This window comes from Squalius cephalus (genome assembly GCF_949319135.1).
Source record: "Squalius cephalus genome assembly, chromosome: 5".
Lineage (NCBI taxonomy): Eukaryota > Metazoa > Chordata > Actinopteri > Cypriniformes > Leuciscidae > Squalius > Squalius cephalus.
Genome location: NC_137126.1, coordinates 47,674,569 through 47,702,444, shown reverse-complemented (window position 1 = coordinate 47,702,444; position 27,876 = coordinate 47,674,569). Strand labels below are relative to the sequence as shown.

Here is a 27,876-nt window from a genome sequence, read left to right as displayed (position 1 = left end):
AACCCCATAACATTTTCATGAGATGTTGATTGATGACAAACAATTAGGAAATTTGTCAGATTTAAATTATAATAACAAAATATGATATTTCAAGAAGAGTGCTAAATTTGATTACTAAATGAATATCAAGTCATTCTGAAAGACCAAGGAGGAGTTATTGTTATGGTGAAATTTCCAAACATTTGGTGTCCCTGGAAAGGTAAAACTGTAAAACTGGAGACTTCCTGGGTCCCAGTGGGCATGAAAACGCAGTGCATGGGAATGGGATGACCCAACCAGTGGGCACTTTTAAGGGCCAACAATGGAAACATACATCTTTAACATGAATTCGTCGGTCAGTGAAGGTTAAACAGTCAGTTTAAAACATGCTTATGCACTTTGCATGGGGAATTGTCTCTGTTAGCTTCGCGTTCGCTGGGTAAACGGTTGTTCATCATCGGCCTTCCGCGTTTTCCTGCGACTCTGCGCAGTGACGTGTCGCGTTGACGGCGGGTCGCGCGCTGTGGAGAAGCTGCGGGCTGAAGCGTGTGTGTGTGTGTGTGGAGCTCCGCCCTCCTTGCGCACTCCGCGGCCCGCCCAACGCCCGCTAACTCCCGATCCAACCCTGCCCGAGTCTGGGGGAATCCGACGGCCTGCCTGCCCGGGGAAAATCTGGAGGCCGCCCCGTGCGTTGATCTATGGTAAGCGCGCGTGTACTGGTGAATCAGACCGCGCGAGGTTTATCCCGCAAGCTCGTTGCACGCGCATGCTGGATTAATGCACTGAAATTGCACGGTTTTGTTGCATTATGTTGCTGGAGACTCGAGGCCTCGGATTGGCCGCCGGGCCCCGGGCCTTTACGCAGGCCGCACTCAGGCCTTGTTCACTGGGGGAGGGTTATTGTTTATAAATGCTCTTGCATGCACGCACAGGCGCGCGACACTAAACGCCCCTTTGTTTCAAAGCTGAGAGCGCGTGCTCGCTTATGTGTAATATATGTATGCGTGGGAATTAAACGCGCGCTGTATTATGGCTCAAAATGGCGGGGTTTTGTTTTCAGTGGAAGGGGAAAAATTATGGCCACAACAAGGCGCCATGTTTATGTCCGGTTTCAGGTGCTGAAATACGAGGAAGCCTTCGCTGCTTTTCTCTGCGCGCGGGGGGTGGGAAGCTTCGGCGCGCGCTGCTACCTATTTTTTTTTTACAGTCTATGGCTGGTACACATATTCTTCTCAAATTGCATGAAGCTTCATGTGTTTCCTCTCATGCATAAAGCTTTTAATGCATTTTGCGTTGTATTTATAATGCATTGCATCATTTTATATAACAAACCTAATGCACAGCCATTTATTGGTGCTAATATGTGTGTGTTGCATTAATTTCCAGTCACTCATCTTGTCGCAGTCATTTGCAAATTTAAGGGACATGCATGTCCGTCAATAATCTGCTCTTATTTATTAGGCATATTCGTAAGTCTGCCTGTCTTTCTGCCTCCATATTTATCTGTTTGCATGCTTGCCTGTCTGTGTGTGTCTATTCAAGTGTACATCCATTTTAAAGCTATTGTATGTTTACAATATGACAACTAGTTCTTGAACCCTTTCACGTTGTTGTGATCCCCCTTGTCCAGAAAGCAAAGCTTCATTCTGTATTTATTCATTTCTTCATATGTAATAGCTGGTCATTTTGTGTTTGGTTAAATGATTAATTGTATGTGTTGTTTGTTGTGTTAGTTGTGCCGTGGCCAATGAAGAATAAAGACGATGGATGAGGAGGTGACAAGGCTTGCTCTCCGCTCCCAGGAGCCGAAGATTATACTGCATGGCTCAGGTAATAAACACACCAGACGTCTGTCCTTTCTAAGGTTATTTCTTTCATAATGCTAATGTTGCATCATTCTCATTCTAGAGATCATTTGTTCACATTAGAGAAAGATTATTAAGTTGAAATTTGCATGAAAACAATTTGTAAACTTTTAGATGTACATGTACGATGGCATATGTGACATGAATATGATGGCATAAACAAGTAAAATCTAGAATTTTGTATAATTATTAACTATAATTATAATAAAAAATATTTGTCATGTTATTAAATAAAAATTATATTTATAGTTAAAGATATACAATTATAAATATACATTTATATTTGTAATATTTATTAATTATTTTGTTTAATTATTTAAATTAGAAACATCAAATGCCACAACTCACAACAAAAATATATTTTAATAAATATTATTAAATTAATCTATAGTTTATTTCATCATAATTAATTATAATAATTATATATTTTTAAACAGTTAAATTAAAACATATAATTATATCAAAAATATATATTATGTATATAAATGTATATTATAAATATACATTTATATGTATTAAATAATGACATTATATATGTAGAAAAGCAGATATAAAATGGTAAATAATATATATTTTATGATAATATTCTGATAATATTGTATATTATTATTATTATATTACAAAAATTTGTGTTATTGTCATCTAATGTTTTTATTATTCAATTTAATTAAAATATCAAATTCAAAAATATATTTTTATAATATTAATTAGAAATATATTTATGCTTATAGTGTATTACATGAGATATATATATATATATATATATATATAAATATATATATATATATATATATATATATATATATATATATATATATATATAAATTGTTTTATGTCTGCTTTTTGACAGTAATAAAAACATTAGACAACAATTAAAAGTAGTAGTAATAATAATATAATAAATATTATTATTCATTATTAAATATATAATATTTATTTTATGAATATGTATTTTTTGGGGAAATCTAGTAACCTGTGGTTAACCATTTCAATTGGTCATTATGAATTGTGGTTTAGTGATCAAACTTCTTTGACTCAGTTAGCAGTAGTTTTGGCAGGCTTACTAAGCGAGTGCACGTGTGTGTGTGTGTGTGTTGCAGGCGAGGGAGGTGCTGGAGACGAGGAGTATGTGGTGGAGCTGCAGGAGACAGTGCTGGTGTCTGAGGTGGAGGGGGAGGGGGGGTCGGTTCAGGGCTTCTCCTCCGACGAGCTCGTCATCCAGGACGCCGTCGAGGACGTGGTTGCCGAGTATGTGCACTGCGATGACGACGAGGGCGTTGCCGTGGAGACCTGTGTGATGTCACTGGAGGAAGAGGAGGAGGAGGAGGATGGTGTTGCCATGGCAGAGATGACTGAGGATGTTTTGGTGGCGGAGGGGAGAGAGCAGGACGGCCTGGACCCCGAACACGACTCGGACAGCTGCGGAGACTACCTGATGATCTCCTGTAATTCACTCTCTTTCTTTCATTCATTCGTTCATTCGTTCATTCATATCACGACTCGGACAGCTCTCCTGTAATTCACTCTCTTTCTTTCTTTCATTCATTCATTCATAACACGACTCGGACAGCTGTGGAGACTACCTGATGATCTCCTGTAATTCACTCTCTTTCTTTCATTCGTTCATTCATATCACGACTCGGACAGCTCTCCTGTAATTCACTCTCTTTCTTTCTTTCATTCATTCATTCATATCACGACTCGGACAGCTCTCCTGTAATTCACTCTCTTTCTTTCTTTCATTCATTCATTCATAACACGACTCGGACAGCTGTGGAGACTACCTGATGATCTCCTGTTATTCACTCTCTTTCTTTCATTCATTCATTCATAACACGACTCGGACAGCTGTGGAGACTACCTGATGATCTCCTGTAATTCACTCTCTTTCTTTCATTCATTCGTTCATTCGTTCATTCATATCACGACTCGGACTCTCCTGTAATTCACTCTCTTTCTTTCTTTCATTCATTCATTCATAACACGACTCGGACAGCTGTGGAGACTACCTGATGATCTCCTGTAATTCACTCTCTTTCTTTCATTCGTTCATTCATATCACGACTCGGACAGCTCTCCTGTAATTCACTCTCTTTCTTTCATTCGTTTATTCATATCACGACTCGGACAGCTGTGGAGACTACCTGATGATCTCCTGTAATTCACTCTCTTTCTTTCATTCGTTCATTCATATCACGACTCGGACAGCTCTCCTGTAATTCACTCTCTTTCTTTCATTCATTCATTCATAACACGACTCGGACAGCTGTGGAGACTACCTGATGATCTCCTGTAATTCACTCTCTTTCTTTCATTCATTCGTTCATTCGTTCATTCATATCACGACTCGGACTCTCCTGTAATTCACTCTCTTTCTTTCTTTCATTCATTCATTCATAACACGACTCGGACAGCTGTGGAGACTACCTGATGATCTCCTGTAATTCACTCTCTTTCTTTCATTCGTTCATTCATATCACGACTCGGACAGCTCTCCTGTAATTCACTCTCTTTCTTTCTTTCATTCATTCATTCATAACACGACTCGGACAGCTGTGGAGACTACCTGATGATCTCCTGTAATTCACTGTCTTTCTTTCATTCGTTCATTCATATCACGACTCGGACAGCTCTCCTGTAATTCACTCTCTTTCTTTCATTCATTCATTCATAACACGACTCGGACAGCTGTGGAGACTACCTGATGATCTCCTGTAATTCACTCTCTTTCTTTCATTCGTTTATTCATATCACGACTCGGACAGCTCTCCTGTAATTCACTCTCTTTCTTTCTTTCATTCGTTCATTCGTTCATTCATAACACGACTCGGACAGCTGTGGAGACTACCTGATGATCTCCTGTAATTCACTTTCTTTCATTTATTCATTCATACGTACATTCGTTCATCGATTCGTTCATTCATTTTGTTGGTAAATTAATTAATTTGTTCACTCACTTAGTTACCAGTTTATTTGTCGTTATTAATTTATTCCAATCAGTTCTTTTGTTAAGTCCATTCATTCATTCATTCATTCATTCATTCATTTTGTTGATTAATTAGTTCATTCATTCAGTCACTTACTTTTCAGTTTATTTGTCGTTATTAATCTATTCCAATCAGTTTTTTGTTAATTCCTTCATTTATTCGTTCATTTGTTTCTAATTCATTTATTCTATTAGTTAACTAGTTCATTCACTCATTTGTTTGTTCACTCAGTAAGTGTCCAGTTTATTTGTCATTGTTTGTTTATTCAATGTTTGCTTGTTTGTATCAGATCTTTTTGGACTCATTTCCCTTTATTAGTTTTTCTGTCATAAAACGAATGATCTGTTCATAATGTTGGTCTTTCTTCCTTCGTGTAGTGGACGACGCTGGTAAGATGGTGTCGGGAGACGGCGAGGAGGTGACGGTAGAGGGAGCGATAGATGACCAGGAGGTGGAGAAAGATGAGGACGGACAGGAAGTCATTAAAGTTTACATCTTTAAAGCAGACTCGGGAGAGGACGACCTTGGTGAGTCTACAAGAGATTGAGCCACTGTTACTTTTGTATTATTTATATACTTTTATAGTTTTGGATAATATTTAGAATTGGCATTAATTTTTTTTATTTTTTTTTTTTTATTTTCAATGTTTTAATTTTTTTAAAGTTTTATTTTTCCATTTTTTTTCTTTTTAAAACTATATTAAAAAGTTTTAGTAATTTTATGTGCTTTTGTAATTTTTTTTATTAGTTTTTGTTCTTTTATATTTCCATTTAGCTTTTAATTGTTTAGTCATTTTAGTACTTCATTGTAACTTTTATTTATACCTTTATTCTTGACAAAACCGGACTAATATGGTCATACTTCCTGGTTCTAGTAAGAACTCGAGCTGCTGCGTTTGGACCAGCTGTAGTTTTGTTTATTAAGCGTGCAGGGCAACCACCCAGTAGAGCATTACATTAATATAGCCTTGAGGTCATGAACGCATGAACTAACTGTTCTGCATTTGTCATTGACAGCATATGTCGTAGTTTAGATATATTTCTAAGATGGAAAAATGTGGTTTTACAGATACTAGACACGTGACTTTCAAATGAAAAAAGTGGCATTAAAGAGCACACCCAGGTTCCTAACCGACGACAACGATTTGACAGAGCAGCCATCAAGTGTTAGTTATTCATCTAAATTTTTATATCAAGTATGCATTCCATAAATTTAGTGAATTGGTCTGTTTCGTCAGGGCTCAAAAAATATAGAGATGAGTATCATCAATGTAACAGTGAAAGCTAATGCCATGCTTCCTAATGATATCTCCCAAGGGTAGCATGTGCAGGATGAACAGCAGCGTTCCTAGTACTGAGCCTTGTGGTACTCCATACTGAACTTGTGATCGATAAGACATCTCTTCATTTACTGCTACAAATTGATAACGGTCAGATAAGTATGATTTGAACCATGTCAATGCAATTCCACTAATGCCAATCTAATTTGAGTCTGTTCAAAAGGATGTTGAGGTCAGGCACGTGCACACATAGACATCAAAGGGGGCTTGAGCACCTGCCCTTTTTATTCCTGGAGAGAAAGTGCCCTTTTTTCTGGGGTGCTTTTTTCTATTTTTGAAAAATAATATATATTCCTGTTTGCGCACAGCTTCCCTGTCAAACAAATATATTTATTGAATTCATTAATAATAATTTAGCCGTAAATAAAATGACCCACATGATGACCTTTCACCTCATTCCTCACGCTGCACGCACATTTTTTTTTTATTTCGCGCGGCTACGCGCACTACCAGAGGATGTCTTCAAATCTGCGGCTGCTGCTAAGTGGCGTTTCATTCTCAGCGAAGTGATTTTGATGTTCGTTTACTTATTATTATTTTACAAGGACGACGTGAAGAGAGAATGCAGAGATGTTGTTTATATTGCTGTGTGTAACGTTAGGCTATAGAAGTAACTGTTTTCCTGAATGCCATCAAGATTGAAACCGAGACTGATTTCATAGCAGGTCAATAAACAAATAGTTAAAATTAAGTCACTTACATTTTAGACGCAATGACTATTTTTGTTCTGTTTCAGCAGCGAAAATAGTTCCAAACAAAGATCACTGCAGAACCATAGCGCATCTCACAGCAACACTTGTTGCATTACTGAATGATTCAGCATTTTGAACGAATCGGTTGAGTCAAAGATTCAATTACCCATTCATAAACTGCCTCATTCTGAATAAATCAGCCGTTTGAATGAATCGTTTGAATGAATGACTCAATGACTCGCTCATTAAGACGGTCGCCTGCCGCCTCCTACTGGCGGTTTAGTTTTATAAAGTATCATTCTTTTCAACATTCCTTATTTGTATATTCAAAAATATTTAAAATAATCCAAATTAATACAGTTATAATTTTTCAATGTTAATTATTTAATTTGATTGGTAACAGCCTAGTGTCTTATTATTTTAATTGAATATATTGATCAAATTTGAGAATTTGAAATGAAAGATGGAGCATACATTTAATAAAAATAGTGGAAAAATGCCCTTTTTAAAAGGTACAAAAAATTAGTGTTTTCAAAGTGATGTAATGAAACATTGACAATTTAAGTTTGAAGGGAGAAAAGCCACTGTTTAGGCTATTAAGGAAATGTAATTTTGCCAAAAGAAGAACTTTTATTTTAAATAAATGTTCATTTTAAATCAGCCTACTTCAGTGTGATATGTTACCATATTATCATGCTTAACACTGAGAATTTGAATAATTGTAATGTGATGATCAGATGCAGATATCTAAATCAGAGAATATGGGCGGTTTGCGGGTGGATTATTTATTTTTAACAGTGGATTCGGGTGACTCAAAGTGCACCAAATTAATGAATTTATCTTTAAAATGTACAAAATTTTTTTACGGGGGGGCATGCCCCCGGACCCCCCTAGAGGTACCACACTCCACCAACAAAAATAATGTGGGAGACACATTAGGCTATATGATGATCTACAAAAAAATACTAATTTAATTATCTTATTATTAAAATACATTATTAGGATTTTTACCACCTCCGCCTCATTTTGAGGCTGTAAAAACCCTGTTACTGTATTTTGATCACAGCCCTATTTAAAGCCTTGTTCCATATGCCCCCTTTTATACTTTGAGCACCTGCCCCTCCAGAGGTCTCTGCACGGCCCTGGTTGAGGTTGATAGTATCTAGGGATGGGACGGTATGAAAATTTCATATCACGATTATAGTGACCAAAATTATCGTGATTATCAATATTATCACAGTTTTGTTAAAACGAGATGAAAGTGTTCAAAAAGAACTGATGCTCACACTAAAAACAGTTCAATATTTGAAAATCAACAAACAACAAATAAAACAAGCAGCTCTATGCACTTTTTTAAGCAATTTTATATTCTTTCTGTGGCATTTCTTTCCTTATAATGACCGTCGTCAATAGCAACACATTATAGCACAGCGCACGGTATCGCAACCATAGACTGTAAAAAATAGATTGCAATGGACGATTGTTTTGTACGCTGTACAAAATTGATTTATAAACAGGTAAAATTTAAAACATTAATCTCAATTCAATATGTCCCCGTAATTATGTGAAAAAAAAAAAAAAATTCGGTGTAATAAGTGTACAATGATATTATTATTAGTATTACTTGTTTGAACTTGATCGTTTGTCTTTGGCTCAAAGCCACTTGCTGTGAACTTTTCTTCGCAGAAGCTTCACGTTTATTTCAAGTGATTGATATAAAATATTTCAACTCAAAACAACATTTTGAGCCCAATTATTTCCCAGACGTAGTTTTGGTATTGAGTTCAAAGTTAACTTGACTTGCGTTCGCTATAAACAGTGGGTGTTGGTCACACAAGACGACTCGGCAGATCTGAAGTGTTTCCACCCCTATTGTAGTGACCATCCTCGATTAAGTTTCCCTCAGGAATTTTGTAAAAGCCCAAATATGACCACACCTCAGATTTGGTCCTCTTAAAAGGCTGAAAAATCTCCCGAGCACGGTCACTGCCTTCCGCCATTCCTTTTCGAATAAAAAACAACAACAACATTGCGCGCTGCGCCTGCGTCAGACTCTGGTCAGACTGTTGGCTGGACTGTTGGCTGGCTGGACAAGATTTACAGTGAGTTATTAAAATCGCGATAATCAAACACGGTTTTAATGATAATTAAATTTTAAACGATAATACTAACTGTCAGTACATTTTATCGTGGTTTATAGTGAAACCGGTAATCGTCCCATCCCTAATAGTATCAAATGCAAGACTAAGATCCAGTAACACTAATACAGAGATACAACCACGACCATACGATAAGAGCAAATCATTTGTAACTCTAACGAGCGCAGCTTTAGTACTATGAAACGGTCTAAATACTGACTGGAAATCATCGCAGATTTCTTTCTAAAAAGAAACATAGTTGTGAGTAGTGTTGCACGGTGCACCGATACTTCAAAAGTATCGCGATTCTCAGGAAATTAAAAACGTCACGATTCCTAAATTTATTAGTATCGATACTTCTAAGAATGACCGCGTTCCAGATTTCTAAGGCCGGCGACACACTGGATGCGTGGCATGAGCGTCTCAGCTGCGTGGCGTGTCCGTTTTTCTTTCGGCTCCCATGTTTACAGGTTAGAGCTAGCACACTACCTGCGTTTCCAGGCAAAATAGAATAGGAAAAGATGTTTCTATGTCATTTTGACACGAATACATATTAATAAATTACATTTTGATGTTTGAAAGTCTCTAGGCTTTGACATAAATGCAGATATAAATGTAATTAAAAAAAAATTATCGATTTTCAAATACTGCACCTGTCAATACAGAACGAAATATTCTGTAGACTATTTTGCCGTCAATACTGCCGACGTTGTCTTTCCTGCTATATATTTATGTTTAACATGAAGTAGAGGCCTCATTTATTAGTGTGTTATATGATTAGAATGTTGTCCCGGTTTTAAAATAAAGCACAGCAATGATATTTGAGAGTGTTTCTCCCTTTTCAGAAAAAGTATCGAAATCGCAATTCTTGACTTGGTATCGGTATCGAAACAATAATTTTGGTATCGTGACAACACTAGTTGTGAGGACACTGCTTTTTCTAGTATTTTTGACAGAAAAGAGAGATTCGATATAAGTCTGTAATTAACTAGTTCTCTAGGATCAAGTTGCGTTTTTTAATAAGAGATTTAATAACAGCCAGCTTAAAGGAGAACTCCGGTCAATTTTAACATTGAGCTCATTTTTTTGTACATTTGGAGTGCTGTCAATACAGAGAACAACGACAAAAATCGGTGTTGCCTACATCGTGTTATCCTCTTTTTAAAATTTGCACCCTGTTGACTTCAATGGGGCAAGTTTTAAACCTGCTTTTAGCCTCTTAACATCCTTGATGTGTCATTACAAGTGCACAGCCAATGTGAGTGATTCCTTCAGAGTGAACACGGGTGAATCTGACTGCAGTAGATGTGAAAGATATGAATAAAAATTATATTTATTTAGCCAGCGCTCATACCTGTATTTACATCCTGTTTTCGGTTGTCCATAGTAATCGATTGTCGAGTTCACGCGCATGATCATAGGTACTAAACCAATGCGCGTGAACTCGACAATCAATTACTATGGACTTTGACCGAAAACAGGATGTAAATACAGGTATGAGCGCTGGCTAAATAAATATAATTTTTATTCATATCTTTCACATCTACTGCAGTCAGATTGACCCGCGTTCACTCCGAAGGAATCACTCAACATGGCTGTGCACTTGTAATGACACATCAAGGATGTTAAGAGGCTAAAAGCAGGTTTAAAACTTGCCCCATTGAAGTCAACAGGGTGCAAATTTTAAAAAGAGGATAACACGGTGTAGGCAACACCGATTTTTGTCGTTATTCTCTGTATTGACGGCACTCCAAATGTACAAAAAAATGAGCTCAATGTTAAAGTTGACCGGAGTTCTCCTTTAAAAGCTTTTTGTACGTATCCTAATGATAGTGATTATTTAATAATATTAAAAGGGTGTCTATGACTTCTGGAAGCATCTCTTTCAGTAGCTTAGTCGGGATAGGGTCTAACATATACTGTACATGTTGCAGTGTTTCCCCTAGGTTTACAGCTTTGGGGGGGGGGCAGGGCTCCAGACTGCGACCAAATGGTCGCATTTTGCGACCAAAATTTGAGAGTGTGCGACTGAATTTTTACATCCAGTCGCACATGTGCGACCAGTAATTTTTTCTTTTTTTTTTTTTTTTACATTAAACGTGGAAGGGGCGCGTCAATGAATCCGGAATGTGTGGCAGGCCAATGAGTGTGAGAAGAATAGGGAATGGCCACTGTAACTGGCTAATGTGTGGAGGGGGAGGGTACTAGATATAATCGAGCGCGCGTAAACGTCCGTGGAAAGGAGACGGAGACAAATATCAATGTCACAGACAGACACAGTCGGATGATGAGTCAGAGGTTTGTAAGGTGATAAAGGCCTGAACCCACTATTTTCGGGAAGACTGTCTGCAATAATTCAGCTGGTTGAGGTACTGTAAGGTGACGAACTCCATGAGCTGCGAATGTTGCAGTCGCTACCCCAGAACTGCGGGGAAAACGAAATGTGCCGACAGTGCAGGCACTTCGCAGTTTAAACACAATACGCTAGTTAGACACATCTCAGCCTCAAGTATAGAGTATGCCGTGACATGTTAATAAATCAAAACAAAATGAAAGCGGGAAAAAACTGCGCTGCGCTACTCATTTCTGCTTCACAGACAGTTTAATAGTTAGAACCAATAATAGACAGCGCAGAGCTTCTCTCGCCAGTCGCGGGCGGATCTCGATCACGCGAAACGGTTACATCGTGGAGATCCAGTGAAGAAATCCATTGAGTTCGCGACAGAATTAATAACATTGCTGCGAGATCCAGTGAGAAGCATTCTGATTTGACGCAGAATTCTCTGTTATAAACCATATCCGATCAAACAGCACTGACGTGGAAACCAGGAGAAACATCGTGCCATGAACGAACAAGTTATAAAAGGCTTTAGGTCCACAGATCAGCAACATTCACCTTGGATTTAATGTAGTTACACTTACTGTAACTATGGTATACTGTGGTTATAACAGTAGCCTACACATCTTTTTCCAGCACTTCAAAGCTATAATATCATATTTAAATGTTATTTTTAATGTGTTGACCAAAACATTTTTTGTTCATCCTTTAAAGATTGTACCTATTTATAAAACTAAAAGTTTAAATAAGTAGGAAAACTCACACTTATTTAAAAAAAAAAAAAAGATTAAAGATTAAATTACTATTGTAAACATAGCTGCAGAGGATGCTTATTGGCTATTTTCACTCCCTAATATCTATTTTGTCACTCATGCTTTTGAATTAATATTAAGACATTATGAATGATAATAATTAAAGTTAACTTTATCTATACACCTCAAATTAAGCTCAGTGCTTTGTCATCCCACAGTGCTACCAAATACTTTCTGTAGAACTTAGTGCTGCTGCCCTCAAATGTTAGTCTGGAGCCCTGTGAACTTAAAATAAAACTGCACATTGTAATTTCTGTACGTTAAGGCTATTTATTATCAAAGCATTTGTCAGTAATACAATTATTTTGGGGGAAAATGTGAATAATTGCATTGCAAGGTGATTTAAGGTGTGCCCCTAAATTTTCTGCTTGCGCTCCTAAAATTTTAAGTCAGGGGCTACAGCGCTCCTAATAAAAAAAGTTAGTCTGGAGCCCTGGGGGGGGGGGGACTTTTGGAACATTTATTTTTATTAGAGATGCACCGATTACAATTTTCTTGGCCATTCCGATTTCCGATTTTTCATTGAGTTTGACCTGCCGATACCGATTTTAGCCGATTCCGATTTCATTTTTTCTAGCCACTTTACAGCACACACAAATATTTATTTCTTTAATAGGACATTTTGCATAGAACATAAAAATTTTTTTTAACAGATAATCGCTATAAAATGGAACTATATAAATTACTCCTGGTGTGGGAAATTAAGTTAACTAAAATTAAACTAAAAGAAAGCTTATACTGTATATTCTGACTAGTTTACAATTTTATTTTACATTTTTTATAAAACACCATATAGTACTTATACCCAAACTGAATAATAAAAACAAGTTTAAATGGGTACATTTTCTATAAATATTATTTTCTGACATAGCCTACTCCAGTTCTTATTAAAACACACTAGACATGCATTTTGGGCACTTTTTGTGTGAAATAATAATTATTTTGTCCATCACTTTCACTTTAATTGAGCGTGAGCAGTAGCAAAAATAGACTCGGCGCCGAAACCCTTCACTGCTGCTCACGCGACGCTCCTGCTCGCGGTGTGAATGCACTCATTGATTAACATGCACGCCGAAAAAGCTACTTCGGCTGCTACTCGCAGTAGAGCGAGTGTTGCCATCTTCAGTTCCCTGTGAGCGTTTAAAAAACGCAAATATTTTTGTCTGGTTTTCATCTGGTTGACGCAACGTATTTCCTGCCGCGCGCTCTCTGTCCGCTGGTGGTCATCTGTATGTGACGCAAGTGTTTGTGTGTGAGTGTGCGCGCGTGCGAACTCGTTGGGATAATTGTAAACGCGCAAACACAGACAGAAAAGACATGCCATCGTGGAAATAAGATAAATAACATATTACTTAAGGGCTATTTAGTTTGTTTAATAAAATAACAAATTGTAATCTGGCGCTATAAAGAAAATAAAATAAAATTTAATTGACCTTCAAGGGGGGCGGGGGGAGCCGTTAGGAGGGCGGGGCGCCCCCCTTATATAATGGTAGGGGAAACACTGTGTTGTTGATTTTGATGCATTAACAAGTTTAGAATATTCTTCCTCTTCTATAGCAAAGATATAATGGAATTCCTCCTCAGGGGGTCTATAGCACGGCCCCTGATGCGATACTGTGGTAGACGGTTGCATGGTTATAATTTTCTCATCTGATAGTATCAAACTTGCAAGTAAAGACATTCATAAAGTAATTAATGCTGTTCTGTTTGGAAATGTCCTAACCCAGATCTAGCAGTTTTTTGTTTAGGCCTTTCTGTATGCAGTAACACTGTCCTTCCACGAAATACGAAATACCTCTAGTTTTGTTTTCTTCCAGCTGTGCTCCATTTTTTTTTCAGGCTTGAGGGTGCGAGTGTGTTTGTTATACCACGGCATCTGACTGTTTTCCTTTATCTTCTTTAAGAAGGAGTCAGTAGTTTCTGTTGTGACATTGAGTTCTTCTAAGCTATCTGGGATGCCGAGGTCTAGAAACTGACCAGGATTATTTATAAAGCAATCTTTAGTGGCCGAAGTGATAGTTCTACCATATTTGTTACTTGGAGTTGATTTGTATAAATGTAGTATACACAAGACTAGATAATGATCTAAGATGTCATCGCTCAGTTTGAGTTTAAAGCCATCAACATTGATTCCATCATGTGACAATATTAGATCTAAAGTATGATTACGACAATGAGTGGGTCCTGACACGTGTTGTCTAACGCCAATAGAGTTTAGAATGTCTGTAAATGCCAATCCCAATGAGTCTTTTTCATTATCTACATGGATATTAAAATCACCAATTAAGACTTTATCTGCAGCCAGTACTAATTCAGATAGAAAATCAGCAAATTCTTTTGACAAAGTCTGTATGTTGCTCTGGTGGCCTGTATACAGGAATCATATAAATTATATATCAGCTAATAAATTAGTTTTTTTATTACCTGAACGTTTGATCACACTATTTTATGTCATCGTAATGAATTAACATGAAATGTAATGCTATATTAGCCTGTTACTGATTTGGTGGGTTAATGCTGCACAGTTTTACACTAAAAACAATCATACTAAAAGTACATTTGAACAAACCCACAGTATTTGCAAGTAGGCTAATGGCTAAATATTTTTGTGCAACACATACTGTATTTAATTTCACTGCCATAGACTTGACAAAAAGCGTTACTAAAGTACAAACAAAATGCAATATAACTGTATGTGTACAATAAATAATATATATTTGCTTGCCTGTCTATTAAAACACATGCGAGAGCGGATTTTCTGTGGACAGATCACGTCCCAAAGCCTGCTTGCCTAAGTTGATATACGTTTACGTTTTTTTACGTACATTTTCTGTACTCGCAATCAATAATCGTGAACCATGATGATTGTGAACGACACAACAGCGGCGTACAAGATATTGTATCATATATATATATATATATATATATATATATATATATATATATATATATATATATATATATACACATAGATCCTCATTAGCGGCTTACGTATAGCGCCCATTGAAACGGCTGCTAATGGGGTATCTATGGTTTCTACAAGCGGAAACCGAGGATAGCGCGGCCGCGGATATTACATAATTGATATGCGACAATGACAAGGGACGAGCCATTATTTAAAACTGGAATTTCTCTGGATTTACAAATCCTTGGGAACTTTTGGGATAATGTAAGTACACAATTGCATGAAATATATCACACCGTGCAAGTGGTTTTTGAATATTTTATTACAAAAATCTTACACATTGTACCTTTTAATTAAAATAATGTTAACTAAAATAAAATGATATAGAAACTAATATAGAAACTGATCTAATATTTGTATTTTATTTGATTTCCACTTTACTTCAATTATGGAAAATGATTATTAATTTTTTTTTTTGTTTAAAATTCATCACTGGATATGGGCAGATGATAAAACCCGCAGCTCAGTAAGAAGTAGCAGAGGTGATGTGGTGATGTTTTTCAGGGAGGTCAGAGTTTCTTCAATGACGTGTGACAGAAATTCAAACTAAAACTGCAGATTCATTGTCCTGGTGGAAATGCTCGGTCTTTCTTGGACATTTGCCACAGCTTCACTTGTGATCCAATTATGATATGCATCATGATCATGAAAATTTGTATCGTATTGTGAGGTAGTTGTTGGGACCGATCCAGACATTTTTCATTTTTGCCACTGAAAATGTTGCCAGGGCAAGTAAAGATCAGAAAAAATCCATGCTGTGTTCAAAATCGCCCATACCACTATTCCCTACATTACTCCACTAATATAGTCCATTTGAAGGAATGAATGAAGGGCTGTTGCTTTTGCATAGTTTGTGCTTGCTGTTAATAATTATTTGAAAGCTCCAGTAGTAATGAAAAGATTTATCTTAAACTCTTTCATGTAAACTAGCATGTATAAACCTTAATTAAACAATTTTTTAATCAATAAAAAAGGAATTTATTCCTGCATGATATTACTCTGTAGCCACATTGGAACAGTGGTTTGGAAAATGTATAAAAATCAGTTGTACACTCATTATTGCGGAGCATTGTGGGATTGAATGAATGCACTCGATAACGTGCACTATGGTTTTGGACACCACTACATATAGTGCCATATTTAAAGGGATACTTCAACGATTAGCATTGAGCTTTGTATCAGTAGAAACCCGCTAGTATTCTCGAGTGACCGTGCTTCCCTCCCTCATGTCCCCCTGAGACGAGAGATTTCTGTATTGTGTGTCTGGAAAAACCTCTGATGACCCAAAAATCGTCATTTATCATCATCTGAGGCTTTTGTGTCCAGAGGCGAGAGACTCCAGCCAGTAGGAGGAGCTCGTCCCGCATGTGTTCAACCCGCCCATAGGGGGATCTCACCATAAAACGCCATCTCTTCAGTTTCGAGTCGACTAGTAGCCTAGCTGTATCATTTCTCCCGATACTGCCCTCTGTAACCGGTAGGCGTGGCTTGGGAGTGTCCTCGTAGGGCAGCGAAGCAAGTGCATTCTGGGAGTTGTTGTCTTTCATCCACATGAGCCAAAAATACATTTTCTGGCTTTTCTCAGTCTAGAAGGCACCAACTTCTAAAATAATTTCACATTTCTGCTACATAAATGACCCAATTTGAATGTGTATTTAAATTGGGTCATTTATGTAGCAGAAATGTGAAATTATTTTAGAAGTACACTAGGGCTGTGATGCAAATTTCAGCAATCGGAAAATACACGTCCGAACCATCAAAAAGCTGAAATAATTTTGGAGGGCTGACTGAAACAGTGGGTGATGTTAAAGCAGCATACAGAGTTCAATTACACTAATGAAAACATACGTTTTGGTAAACACAGTGCATCCCTAAAAATCTGGAATCTGAGGGTGCAAAAAAATCGAAACATTGAGAAAATCTCCTTTAAAGTTGTTCATTTATGTTCACGATTGTGCTGCATTCACTCACACAAATACATGTTTTATATATTTACGGTAGGAAATTTACTAAATATCTTCATGGAACATGATCTTTACTTAATATCCTAATGGTTTTTGGCATAAAAGAAAAATGGATAATTTTGACCCATACAATGTATTGTTGGCTATTGCCACAAATATACCTGTGCGACTTATGACTGGTTTTGTGATCCAGGGTTCTGTGTGTCATTTTAATAACACCAGATCGGTGAGTAATTGTCTGATGCTTGATTTGTGTGCAGGAGAGACGGTGGACCTCAGTGAGAATGAGGCCGTCGCTCTGGCTGAGCCTGTGATTCGCCCGCTGAGAGAGAAGATGGTCTACATGTCTGTGGGAGACGGTCATCATACACAGACTGATGGTGAGACTCTTACTGGGCGGTATGACTCTATACACAATGCAACAGTAGAAATGTGGCATCAGGTCTGACGTTTATACCGAGGCAGATATAATTGCAAGCATTGAATATATGAGGTGTTGTTAAGCTCAACACAAAGTTTTATTGTTTATGGTTGTTGAGCAAAATCATTACTTAGCATGTTAATATAACAATAAATGGACATGCTTACAACAGGCTATTTTACTAGTTTTTTTATGTCTTATTTAGTTCAGTTTTAGTAATTTTAGTAATTCAACAAACTAAAAATAATTGCCTAGATAATTAACTGACATAAAATATATATTTTTTCTTTTTTCTTCCAGATAACATTTCAGTATTTCTTTCACTGGATTATCCCAAAATAGTCATTCATACATGATTATTTACTTCAATTTTGTATTAAAAGTTATTTTATTTAATATAATATTTTAAGTACTTAAATTTCCAGCATAAATAACTATATTGTGATGTATAGAATTACTGATATAAAGTAATTCACACTGTGATTTAAGGCTTTAGTAATGCCGCCCGTCTCTCTTCATAACACGTTTCCTTGATTATTGGCTGCAAACGCTCAAATAGCCTCTTAGTTTCTGCTCAAATTGCTTCATTCTTTCTGTTCTGCAAAAGTCAAATTATGTAACTTTCTGCGAACTTGTCGAACCAGTTATTATTGTCCCAACCGTACTCCTGTTTGATTTACTAAGCTAATGTTTTCAAAGATGAAACTTTGAAGGATTGAATTGGCATGAAACATGCTACTTATGTGTGGACATTATTATTTAAGTTTGGACATTATTATTTAAGTTTCGACACTGTTGTTGAATATTTAGGTGAGTGTTTCTGTTTGGTTCTGTGGGTCTGAGCATCAGCTTGACGTGTGTGTGTGCAGGAGGCTCTAAGCTCTCGGACGAGGTGTACATGGAGGTGGTGGTTGGAGGCGAGGAGCCGGTTCCTCATGACAGGCCGTATGATGGCACTGCGCTGAGCAAGGACTTCATGCCTGTTGCGTGGGCAGCTGCTTACGGTCAGGACACTCGAAACGCTTCCTCATGTCACTGACACTACAAACCCCCAGATCATGTAGTAAAACGGGAACTTAAATAAGCTAGTGTCTATTGACTACAAACAACACAATGCATGCACACAGGAATCATCAAATGTAGGGCTGGGTTATTGACTCATGATTTGTTTCGTTCTCCATTTGATTCATTTGAATATATATCAGGTACAGTACATGCCAATTTTTCTCTAGGGAAAATAATCTCAACTAATGCTGCAAACTATACGGGGAACCCTGTCATTTGGTGTAATTCTATGATATTAAAGTTTAAAATGAACAACACAAAAGTCCAAACTACTAAATTCAATTGCCATTTATTTTTTAGATATAATAATAAACAGTCCAATAAAAATGTATACAAACATATTTACAACAGTTTTTATAATGTCTTCATAATAATAACAACTTTTTTATTATATATTTGTTTCTACTCCAATTCATTGTTTTTAAATAGAAACATTTAAATTTTTAAAACATTGACTGAAAACAGCATAGAATAAAAGATTGATTCTTGGAATATCAATTCATCAAAATGAGAGCCAATTAAAATCAAGAAATTACTATTGTCAACCCAGCAGTGATGAAATATCAAAATACCCTTTCTTTTATGTGCTGGATTAACATTAGAAACATTCATGTCAAATGTGATGGAAGTGCTGGTTAATCTGAGTTTAATTATGCATATCTTTTTTCTGGCAATCAAAGCTTTTTATGTTTGGAAGTAGAAACTGGGTTGGTCTGGATAGTGACTGATATCAGCATTTAAAAGGACAGTAATGTTGTGATGTTGCATTCAGTAGGATGTTTCTTCTAATCATAAATAATTCTTGAATATGCTGACGTGTCTGTCATAAGCAGGTGCGGACGAGGGCTGTGAGAACCGTAATGGAGCAGCGAGCGCGTTACTGCACATCGACGAGTCGGATGCACTGGACAAACTCAACCGGCAACACGGCAAGAAGAGACGAGCTGAACCCCGACAGGTCCAGACAGGTATTAGCACACTCACCTGACACTAACTGCTTAAACCATTAGTTCACTTCAGAATTCAAATATCCTGATAATTTACTCACATACCCCCCCCCCCCCCGTAATCCAAGATGTTCATGTCTTTCGTTCTTCAGTCGAAAAGAAATTATGGGTTTTGAGGGAAACATTCCAGGATTTTTCTCCATATAGTGACTTCAATGGGGTCCAACGGGTTGAAGGTCCAAATTGCAGTTTCAGTGCAGCTTCAAAGTCTCTACACGATCCCAGCTGAGGAATAAGAGTCTTATCTAGACAAACCATCAGCCATTTTCTAAAAAATAAATAAAAATAAATAAATATATATATACTTTTTAACCACAAATGCTCGACTTGCACGTGCACGACTTCACGCATTACGAAATCACGTTTAAAGGTCATGCATGTTCCCGTTCAAAAATGTAGGGTTGGGCAAAAAACTAATTTCATTTTCTCCACCAACTTTAAAATCATCCTGTATTACCTTTTTTATTTTATTTTATTTTATTTTATTTTATTTTATTGTAAAGGGCATTTGACTTAGTGTTTACAAAGTGAACGTGCAAAGACTAGGTGTACAATACTATTGATCAGCATTACCAAACGTGGACGTTTTCCACTAGAAACAAACATTGATGTATTATTTTAATTTAATACTGTGAAGCTGCTTTGATACAATCTGTATTGTGAAAAGCGCTATATAAATAAACTTGACTTGACTTGACTTGACTAGGTCGGTACTTCCGCCTACGTCACGTGTGACCTTTTCAACGTGATCACGTGATGCGTGGCGCATCACAGCTAGTGCAAGACCAGCATTTGTGGTTAAAAAGTATATATATTTTTGTTGTTTTTTAGAAAATGAGCGATGGTTTGTCTAGATAAGACTCTTATGCCTCAGCTGGGATCGTGTAGAGCCTTTAAAGCCTCACTGAAACTCATGAAAGTATAGTGACTTCAATGAACCTTCAACCCCCATTAAAGTCACTATATGGAGAAAAATCTAAGCTTTTTAGTTGTTATGACTTAGGGCTGCCAAATTAAAATGTGAATTTCGAATATTCGTCAAAATGTAAAATAAAAATCCACATTCATATTTGAACTTTAGGTGTGCATCAGGCAGCCTTATCAGTGGCGCGCAAGATGCGATGATGTTGCAAGAGTCATTGTTGTGTTTTAATGTTTTTGTTTGCCTATCCTGTTGAACCCATTAGATGTGGCGCTGATGCGTTGTTCATTCAAAGCATTGCAGAAATAGAGAAGCTCAATGCAGAGAAGATCTTGGTTACGTCAAAACCAGAACCAAGCCGTTCACACAGAACACATTTTCTGCACTTTTCCATTGTTTTCAATGTAAACAAGCGCTAAATCAGCGCTTTGGCTTTTTGTATTAAAATATGCTGTTTTGTTCATAATTGTTTATGCAATTTACTAAATTATGTTTGATTTATAAACATTAGTTTAAATGCTATGCACTTTTTACAGACAGCCATATTATTTAATTGCTTTAAATAAACAATTTAATGTGGTTCATAAATATTTTGCTCATTGCGCCCTCTTGTGGCCACAGCTCTCTTAGTCAAGTCCAGTTCCAAAATCTTCCTGAGGTGTTGTCAGTAGTAAACATCATTCATAAATAAATAAATATTTTGTGTGGATGGAGCATATGAGAGTATTAACATTGTCAAAATTGCTCAATACCTGAAATGTCTTATAACGTGATGCACTGAAACTCTTTAAAAAGCATTTTTTCACGTTTTTTAATTATTACTAATTAAATTACTACAATTACTATTATTACTACAGTCAGTTTTTGTTGAGGTTAAGTAAGAGATTACATGTTATGTTTATACTTTTATCTATTGCACTGCAGGACCATTTTAAATGATCTAGTTAAATCAAAATGATGGTGATGCTCAGATGATGAAATATACATTTTGCCTTTGTAAAAATATATGAATTTCTACCTTGATGTTGAAAAAATAAGACCATTTGTAACTAACATATTTTCAAAAGGTTTCTGATTGCCATCATTAATTTGTATGTTGTATTTAGTGTTATTTTACTACTATTTATTTATATATATTCAGTTTTCATTTTCATATGTGGTTGTCTTTTTTTAATTTTATAATATAACTTTAATTTATTAATTTATTTATTTGTGTTTTTATTTATTTCCAGTTTCCAGTTAGTAATTTTAGTTCTTCAACTTAAATGCATTTCAGTTAAGTGTCAAGGCAACATTTTTCTTCAGTTTGTATTTCATCTAATGAGTTAATTGTTTCTGCCTTAAATTCTTACATTGTTTAAATTAATACAATTTTAGCTAACTGTGATTTGTATATGTACATTTCAAAAATACATTACTTAGACAGTTACCTCTCATAACAGATCACTAAAGTATAATGTGGACCATTTTCTGTAAAGCTGCTTTGAAACGATGTGTATTGTGAAAAGCGCTATGCAAATAAATGTGAATTAAATTTAATTATTTCATAAATGCTTCTTTTAATAATTTTAGTTCTATCTGCATAATATCAGCTACAAATCTGATTTTCCTTCATCCTCTCACTGTCCGTATCTCTCATTCCTCCCCAGCGATCATCATCGGCCCGTACGGACAGCCTCTGACGGTCTACCCCTGCATGCTGTGCGGTAAGAAGTTCAAATCCCGCGGCTTCCTGAAGCGACACACTCGCAACCACCACCAGGACGTGTTGAGCCGCAAGAAGTACCAGTGCACGGACTGCGACTTCACCACCAACAAAAAAGCCAGTCTGCACAACCACATGGAGGTCCACGCGCTCAGCAACAAAGCGCCGTTCGAATGCGAGACCTGCGGTAAAGAGTTTCACCAGCAGGCGGCGCTGTTCTCGCACCGTCTCCAGCACCACCACCGCGAACAGAAAACGCCCACGGCAATCGCGTCGCCTTCTCCTCCTGCCGCCACGGCAAAGACGCACAAATGCAAGTTTTGCGATTACGAGACTGCCGAGCAAGGGCTGCTCAATCGCCACCTGCTGGCCGTTCACAGTAAGAGCTTCCCGCACATATGCGTGGAATGCGGGAAAGGTTTCCGCCACCCGTCGGAGCTAAAAAAACACATGCGCACGCACACCGGCGAGAAGCCGTACTCGTGCATGTACTGCGATTACAAATCCGCCGATTCGTCTAACCTAAAAACGCACGTGAAAACGAAGCACAGCCGTGAGCTTCCGTTTCGCTGCGAACGTTGCGGTCAAACGTTCGCCGAGGAGGACGAGCTAACACAACACGCCACGACGCACGAGGACGCTCGCGGACACCAGTGCAACCACTGCGACCATCGCAGCTCCAACTCCAGCGACCTGAAACGGCACGTCATTTCCGTGCACACTAAAGACTATCCGCACAAGTGCGCCATCTGCGGGAAAGGCTTCCACCGGCCGTCCGAGCTTAAGAAACACTCCGCGTCGCACAAAGCCAAGAAACTGCACCAGTGCCGCCACTGCAACTTTAAGATCGCTGATCCGTTCGTGCTCAGCCGGCACATCTTATCCGTTCACACGAAGGAGCAACAGCAGCAACAACAAACGCCACAACAACCGACTCCGCCCACTTCCGAGTCGTCGCCACCACAAGCCCCGCCCACAGAAAAGAGCGCCCCCAAGAGGACTATAGGGGCGGCGCAGTTAGCAGCGCCCTCGGTAAAGAAAGCCATTGGCTCCAAGGGTCCGCGGGAAAGGCGTGTGTATCAGTGTCAGTATTGCGACTACAGCACGGGAGACGCGTCTGGCTTCAAAAGACACGTTATTTCCATCCATACTAAAGACTATCCTCACCGCTGTCAGTACTGCTCGAAGGGCTTCCGGAGACCTTCGGAGAAAAACCAGCACATTATGAGACATCATAAAGACATGGTGCCGGGAGAATGAACACCTTCCTTTTCTTCCTCCTGCTCACTTCCATAAAGACACTAAACAACCATTGATTCGAAATCCCTCATGTTAGCAAACTCTTACAAAGACCTCTCATGCATAGCAGCGCGTGTGTGTGTTGTGTCTGTATGCGAAAGCGTGCACATGCTTTATGCTTAATGATCACATGGTTTGCAGTCTTAAAGGAACAGTCCACCCTAAAATTTAAGGTGTTGTCATTCACTCGCCCTCATGTTGTTTAAGACCTGCAAGACTTTCTTTCTACCAAGGAACGTAAAAGTTTTTTTTTTGTTAATTTTAAAGAAATAGAGAGAATATCCTGGTTAATCTTTTTTGCATTATTTTATTAGCTTAATATTTCATTTAATAAATTATGATGATAATGTATTATATAAATATTAAACGTTTCGTTAACGCTTTATAATAAGGTTCATTAGTTAACATTGATGTATTAACTAACATTAACAAAGATTAACAAATACAGTAACAAATGTATTGCTCATGGTTAGTTCATGTTAGTTATTAAAAATAAAGATGTTCATTGTTTGTTCATGTTAGTTCACAGCGCATGAACTAATGCTAACAAGATTTTAATAAAGTATTAGTAAATGTTGCAATTAACAAAGATTAATAAATTCTGTTTAGGTGCAGTTCATTATTAGTTAAAGTTAACTAATGAACCTTATTGTAAAGTGTTACCAATGTTTCTTATCATAAATGCTCTAAAAAGCACCATAATAATAGTCTTTATGACTTTATGCACTATATTCGTGATACATTTTAGTGAGGACAACCCCAAATTGAAGGTGTTATACACTGAAATTTTCCTCTCTTCTCTAGGAAATAAAACAGCATACGACATGAGGGTGAGTAAATAATGACATTTTTGTTTTGGGTGGACTATTCCTTTAACTTTAGACGTTTTATGTTTGGTTGTGTACCTTAACAGATGAAACTAATATGTACATCCAGCCTCTGGGATCAGGTGCGTATTCCTGAAGCATTTTTGAGTCTTGCGTTCACCCTGTCATCAAGCGTGTTGTAACTAAAATCCTCCGAGCGCATAAACTCTCTGAAATGCTTTTTGAATATAGGACCATGTCATGGATTTCTCACTCAATCTTGCACTTTACTAGCATGTCCGTCTGCTTGATCGCTGTTTAAAAACGTGGACGTTGTCAGATGACACCAGGAAATGTTTTTAATGTTCAGAAAAACGTTGGAAATTACCAGGCTGTTTTCCATAGGCACTAAAAACTCAGTCTTATTTTGCAATGTTAGTATGATCAGGACAGGGTAATGGGGAATGTGTGGTCTCTCAAAACTTTAATAATAGCAGGAAGCGTTTATCATGACTGATCTGTTGAAGAATCAAACAACTACATCTGTAATGAACGACTAATATGTTTGAAAGGAATAGTTTACCTTGAAAGTGAAAAAGTCATTTACTCACAATCACATTCATGTTTTTTCCCATTAAGCTGCTGTTTTCATTAAAGCGACAAAGGGCAAGCTCATAAAAAGACCAAAAAATTCCATAATAGTAGTTCATATGGTCATACGATTAGTCAGTATTTGCTAAAAATGTTGGCTTTCGTGTGAATTAAAGGGACAGTTCAACCAAAAATCGTCATTTACTCATCCTCAAGTTGTTACAAGCCTGCATTAAGTTCTTTCTTCTGTTGAACACAAATAATGATATTTTGAAGAATGTTGGTAACAAAGTAGTTTTTGGACCCCATTGACTTCCATAGTGTAGAAACAAATACAATGGAAGTCAATGGGGACCAGAAAAATACTTTTTTGTGTTATTAATACAGAAATTAATACAGTGTTGGAACAACTTGAGAGTGAGTAAATGACAGAATTTGAGTTTTTTGTGAACTATGCCTTTAACTTTTGCTCTGTTTCTTAGAAGTCAGAAGATTTGGAATATATATAACATAAAAGTCATATAAACTACATTTATTGCTTTTTTTGTTCGTTTGGGAGCTTTTCAGTCACTAATATGGTATGAAAAGCTCCAAAACAAACAAAAAAAAGCAATAAATGTAGTTTATATGACTTTTATGTTGTTATATATATTCCAAATCGTACCAAATTTTACTAAAAATCTAGAATTTTTCTTTAGGTGAACTATTCCTTTAAGGTTTGTGCAGAACTAGTTGTCTACTGTTGCATTTCTTTTTAATTTAGTTTTAACTTGCTGGATCAAGTCCATTCACCTCCAGAACAAAGTTGTTTTCAACACAGTTCTCTGCCTTCACTTTCCTGTCATTGTTGGTCATTTTGAGCACACGCTGAACCCACCGCAGGACATTCATAGAATAGCTCTATGAGACTGCAGCAATGCATTTTGGGTATGTGAGACCAGATGCTCCCTCTTTCATTTTAAGAAAGCTTGAATTCTGTGGTAACAGATTTTAATCATGCAAGGGTAAATGTTTTCTCATGTTGTAAGCTGATTTAAATGCATTTCACTTGGATGTATGGGACCACAGAACTTACTAAACATGTTGACTGAATAGATAATAGTCATGCCAGGAGCCCGCCTGGGTCATTTTTAACCCAACAATCAAGAGAGATACACAAAAACATAATGGTAGTATTTTTTGTTTTACTTTCATGCTAATTTAAATACAAATGATTGTATTTCAGTACGTTTTTTTTAGATTACAGTAATGATATCATCATTGAAAAATGACTTGTAATAGGAATTAAATAAGAATTAAAAATAGCAACTGTTCATGTTGAAATAGTGTTTTCATTACTGTAAAATAAAGTTAAAAAATTATTTTACTGCAATACAAGTATTGGTATTTAAATTTTGATACGTTTTGACAAATAAAAAATGAGTAAAAATTATTTTCAGTGTCACAATGCAAAACTTAATGCTCCAAATAGATTCAAAATATAATTGATTATTTGAATCTCTTGTTTTTGGGGTGAAATTTGACTTGAGAATTTTGGTGTATTTTTATTTTTATTTTCTGAGAGATTCAGCCATATGAATTCCTATCACTATTAGATTCAGTTTGCCAATCATGTCTTGCAAAAGCATTTTTGATGACCCTATTTGACAGTATCAGGCCGAGCGTTCCTCTCATCAGTGTACACAACGTGCAGTATGAGTTTTTAACTACAAAAAGATTAGAAATAATCATATTTCTGTGTGTATGTGTATGAGTGTGTTGTTAGCAGAGTTTCCTGGTTTATTCTCAAAGCAATGCATCAGATATGTTTGCCGTTGTCAATAACCTCTCACCTTTAGCCTCCTGATACCTACTAATTGACTTAATAGTCGACGTCAGACCTCACTCAAGCTGGCATCCCTTACAGTTACCAAGGCAAACTAAAAACTGGAATTGACACGGCAAATCATGTTGGAAATGCTCTGTTTTGTGTGTGTATGTAACGTTAATTGAATCAATTTGGATCAAAATTCCACTAACCTGTGATGGATGATGTCATACCCAGCTTTGCATGTGATTGGCTAGAGGTTTCCAAAGGAACTTGAAAAAGCCTCAGTTTGTGTCCGAACAGCACCATTAGTAATGAGGGCCACGCGTTCTTCTCGCTCAAACGATGCCATTGGTCGGGAAGGGAATCGGTCACTGCTCCTAACGTTCCCGGGCCTCTTCCTCTCCCTGTGATCATTTTTATACTGCAGATATTTATTTGGTCACCGTTTAAACTTTGTTGTATAGTTAAATGTAAGTAGGAATCTATGGGACTATAACTTATTGTTTTGTACACAGATCTGTAAAGAGAGAGTGTAGATGTAAACACTTTGGAAAGAGGAGTTCAGAACTTTGTGTTGTCATGGATGTATCTTCACATTTGTTTAAAAATGATAAAAAAGGAAATAAAAGGCAAAGTATTTTCCTGCATTCTCTGTTTATTATGGAAGTGTGGTTCAGGGTCTTTTTGTAAATGCTTCCCATTTACATTTATTCATGTGGGAGATGCTTTTAGCCAAAGCAATTTACTGTGAAGTCCATAAGATTTATTATTCATATGCATTAATATGAATACGGTACCAGTCAAATATTTTGGACAAATTATGAGAAAATTGTTTCTCATAAAGAGACTGAGGAGGAGCAGAGCTGGACTCTAAACAGCGATTTGTATTTTTGTTTATTACATAATTTTCATACTTCCATGTGATTTCATTTTAGTATTTCATTCAGATTGAACAAGTAGAGCCAGCCTGGTCTTCCTTTTTTCTTCACTTTATGCATCAATATGTTTCAGAGCAACAAAAAGTTGATTGTTTTTAAGTACATTCAACTTGGATGTTTAAGGCAGCAACTACTTTTTATTTATTTTTTTACAGTGAAAGTAATCATAGTATCGCATACAGTACGCTCTTAATTTTTGTGATTCCATAGAAGAACCATTGGATCCACCAAAG

The 27,876-nt window shown here is 36.9% G+C and overlaps 1 protein-coding gene across 2 annotated transcripts; it reads left to right on the top strand.

Moving 5' to 3' along the window:
• Positions 1 to 245: 245 nt before the first annotated feature.
• LOC307158858 (zinc finger Y-chromosomal protein 1) lies at positions 246 to 27,350 on the top strand. Of its 2 annotated transcripts, XM_079871821.1 has the most exons (8): positions 246 to 680; positions 1,713 to 1,809; positions 2,945 to 3,289; positions 5,209 to 5,358; positions 17,340 to 17,459; positions 18,370 to 18,504; positions 19,399 to 19,533; positions 22,144 to 27,350. In XM_079871821.1, exons 2-8 carry the CDS (start codon positions 1,743 to 1,745, stop codon positions 23,457 to 23,459), a joined length of 2,268 nt encoding a protein of 755 aa, XP_079727947.1. In that variant the 5' UTR covers positions 246 to 680; positions 1,713 to 1,742; the 3' UTR covers positions 23,460 to 27,350. The 2 variants fall into 2 exon arrangements, with proteins under 2 accessions (XP_079727947.1, XP_079727948.1); XM_079871822.1 differs by lacking the exons at positions 246 to 680; positions 1,713 to 1,809; positions 2,945 to 3,289 and adding an exon at positions 4,634 to 4,705.
• Positions 27,351 to 27,876: the final 526 nt, after the last annotated feature.

Bases quoted from the DNA above. Each gene is read 5' to 3' on its own strand.
- LOC307158858 (XM_079871821.1), top strand. From the start codon at position 1,743: ATGGATGAGGAGGTGACAAGGCTTGCTCTCCGCTCCCAGGAGCCGAAG. The intron at 3,290-5,208 runs GTAATTCACTCT...TCCTTCGTGTAG, and splicing joins AGACTACCTGATGATCTCCT to TGGACGACGCTGGTAAGATG. The intron at 18,505-19,398 runs GTCAGGACACTC...TGTCATAAGCAG, and splicing joins TGCGTGGGCAGCTGCTTACG to GTGCGGACGAGGGCTGTGAG.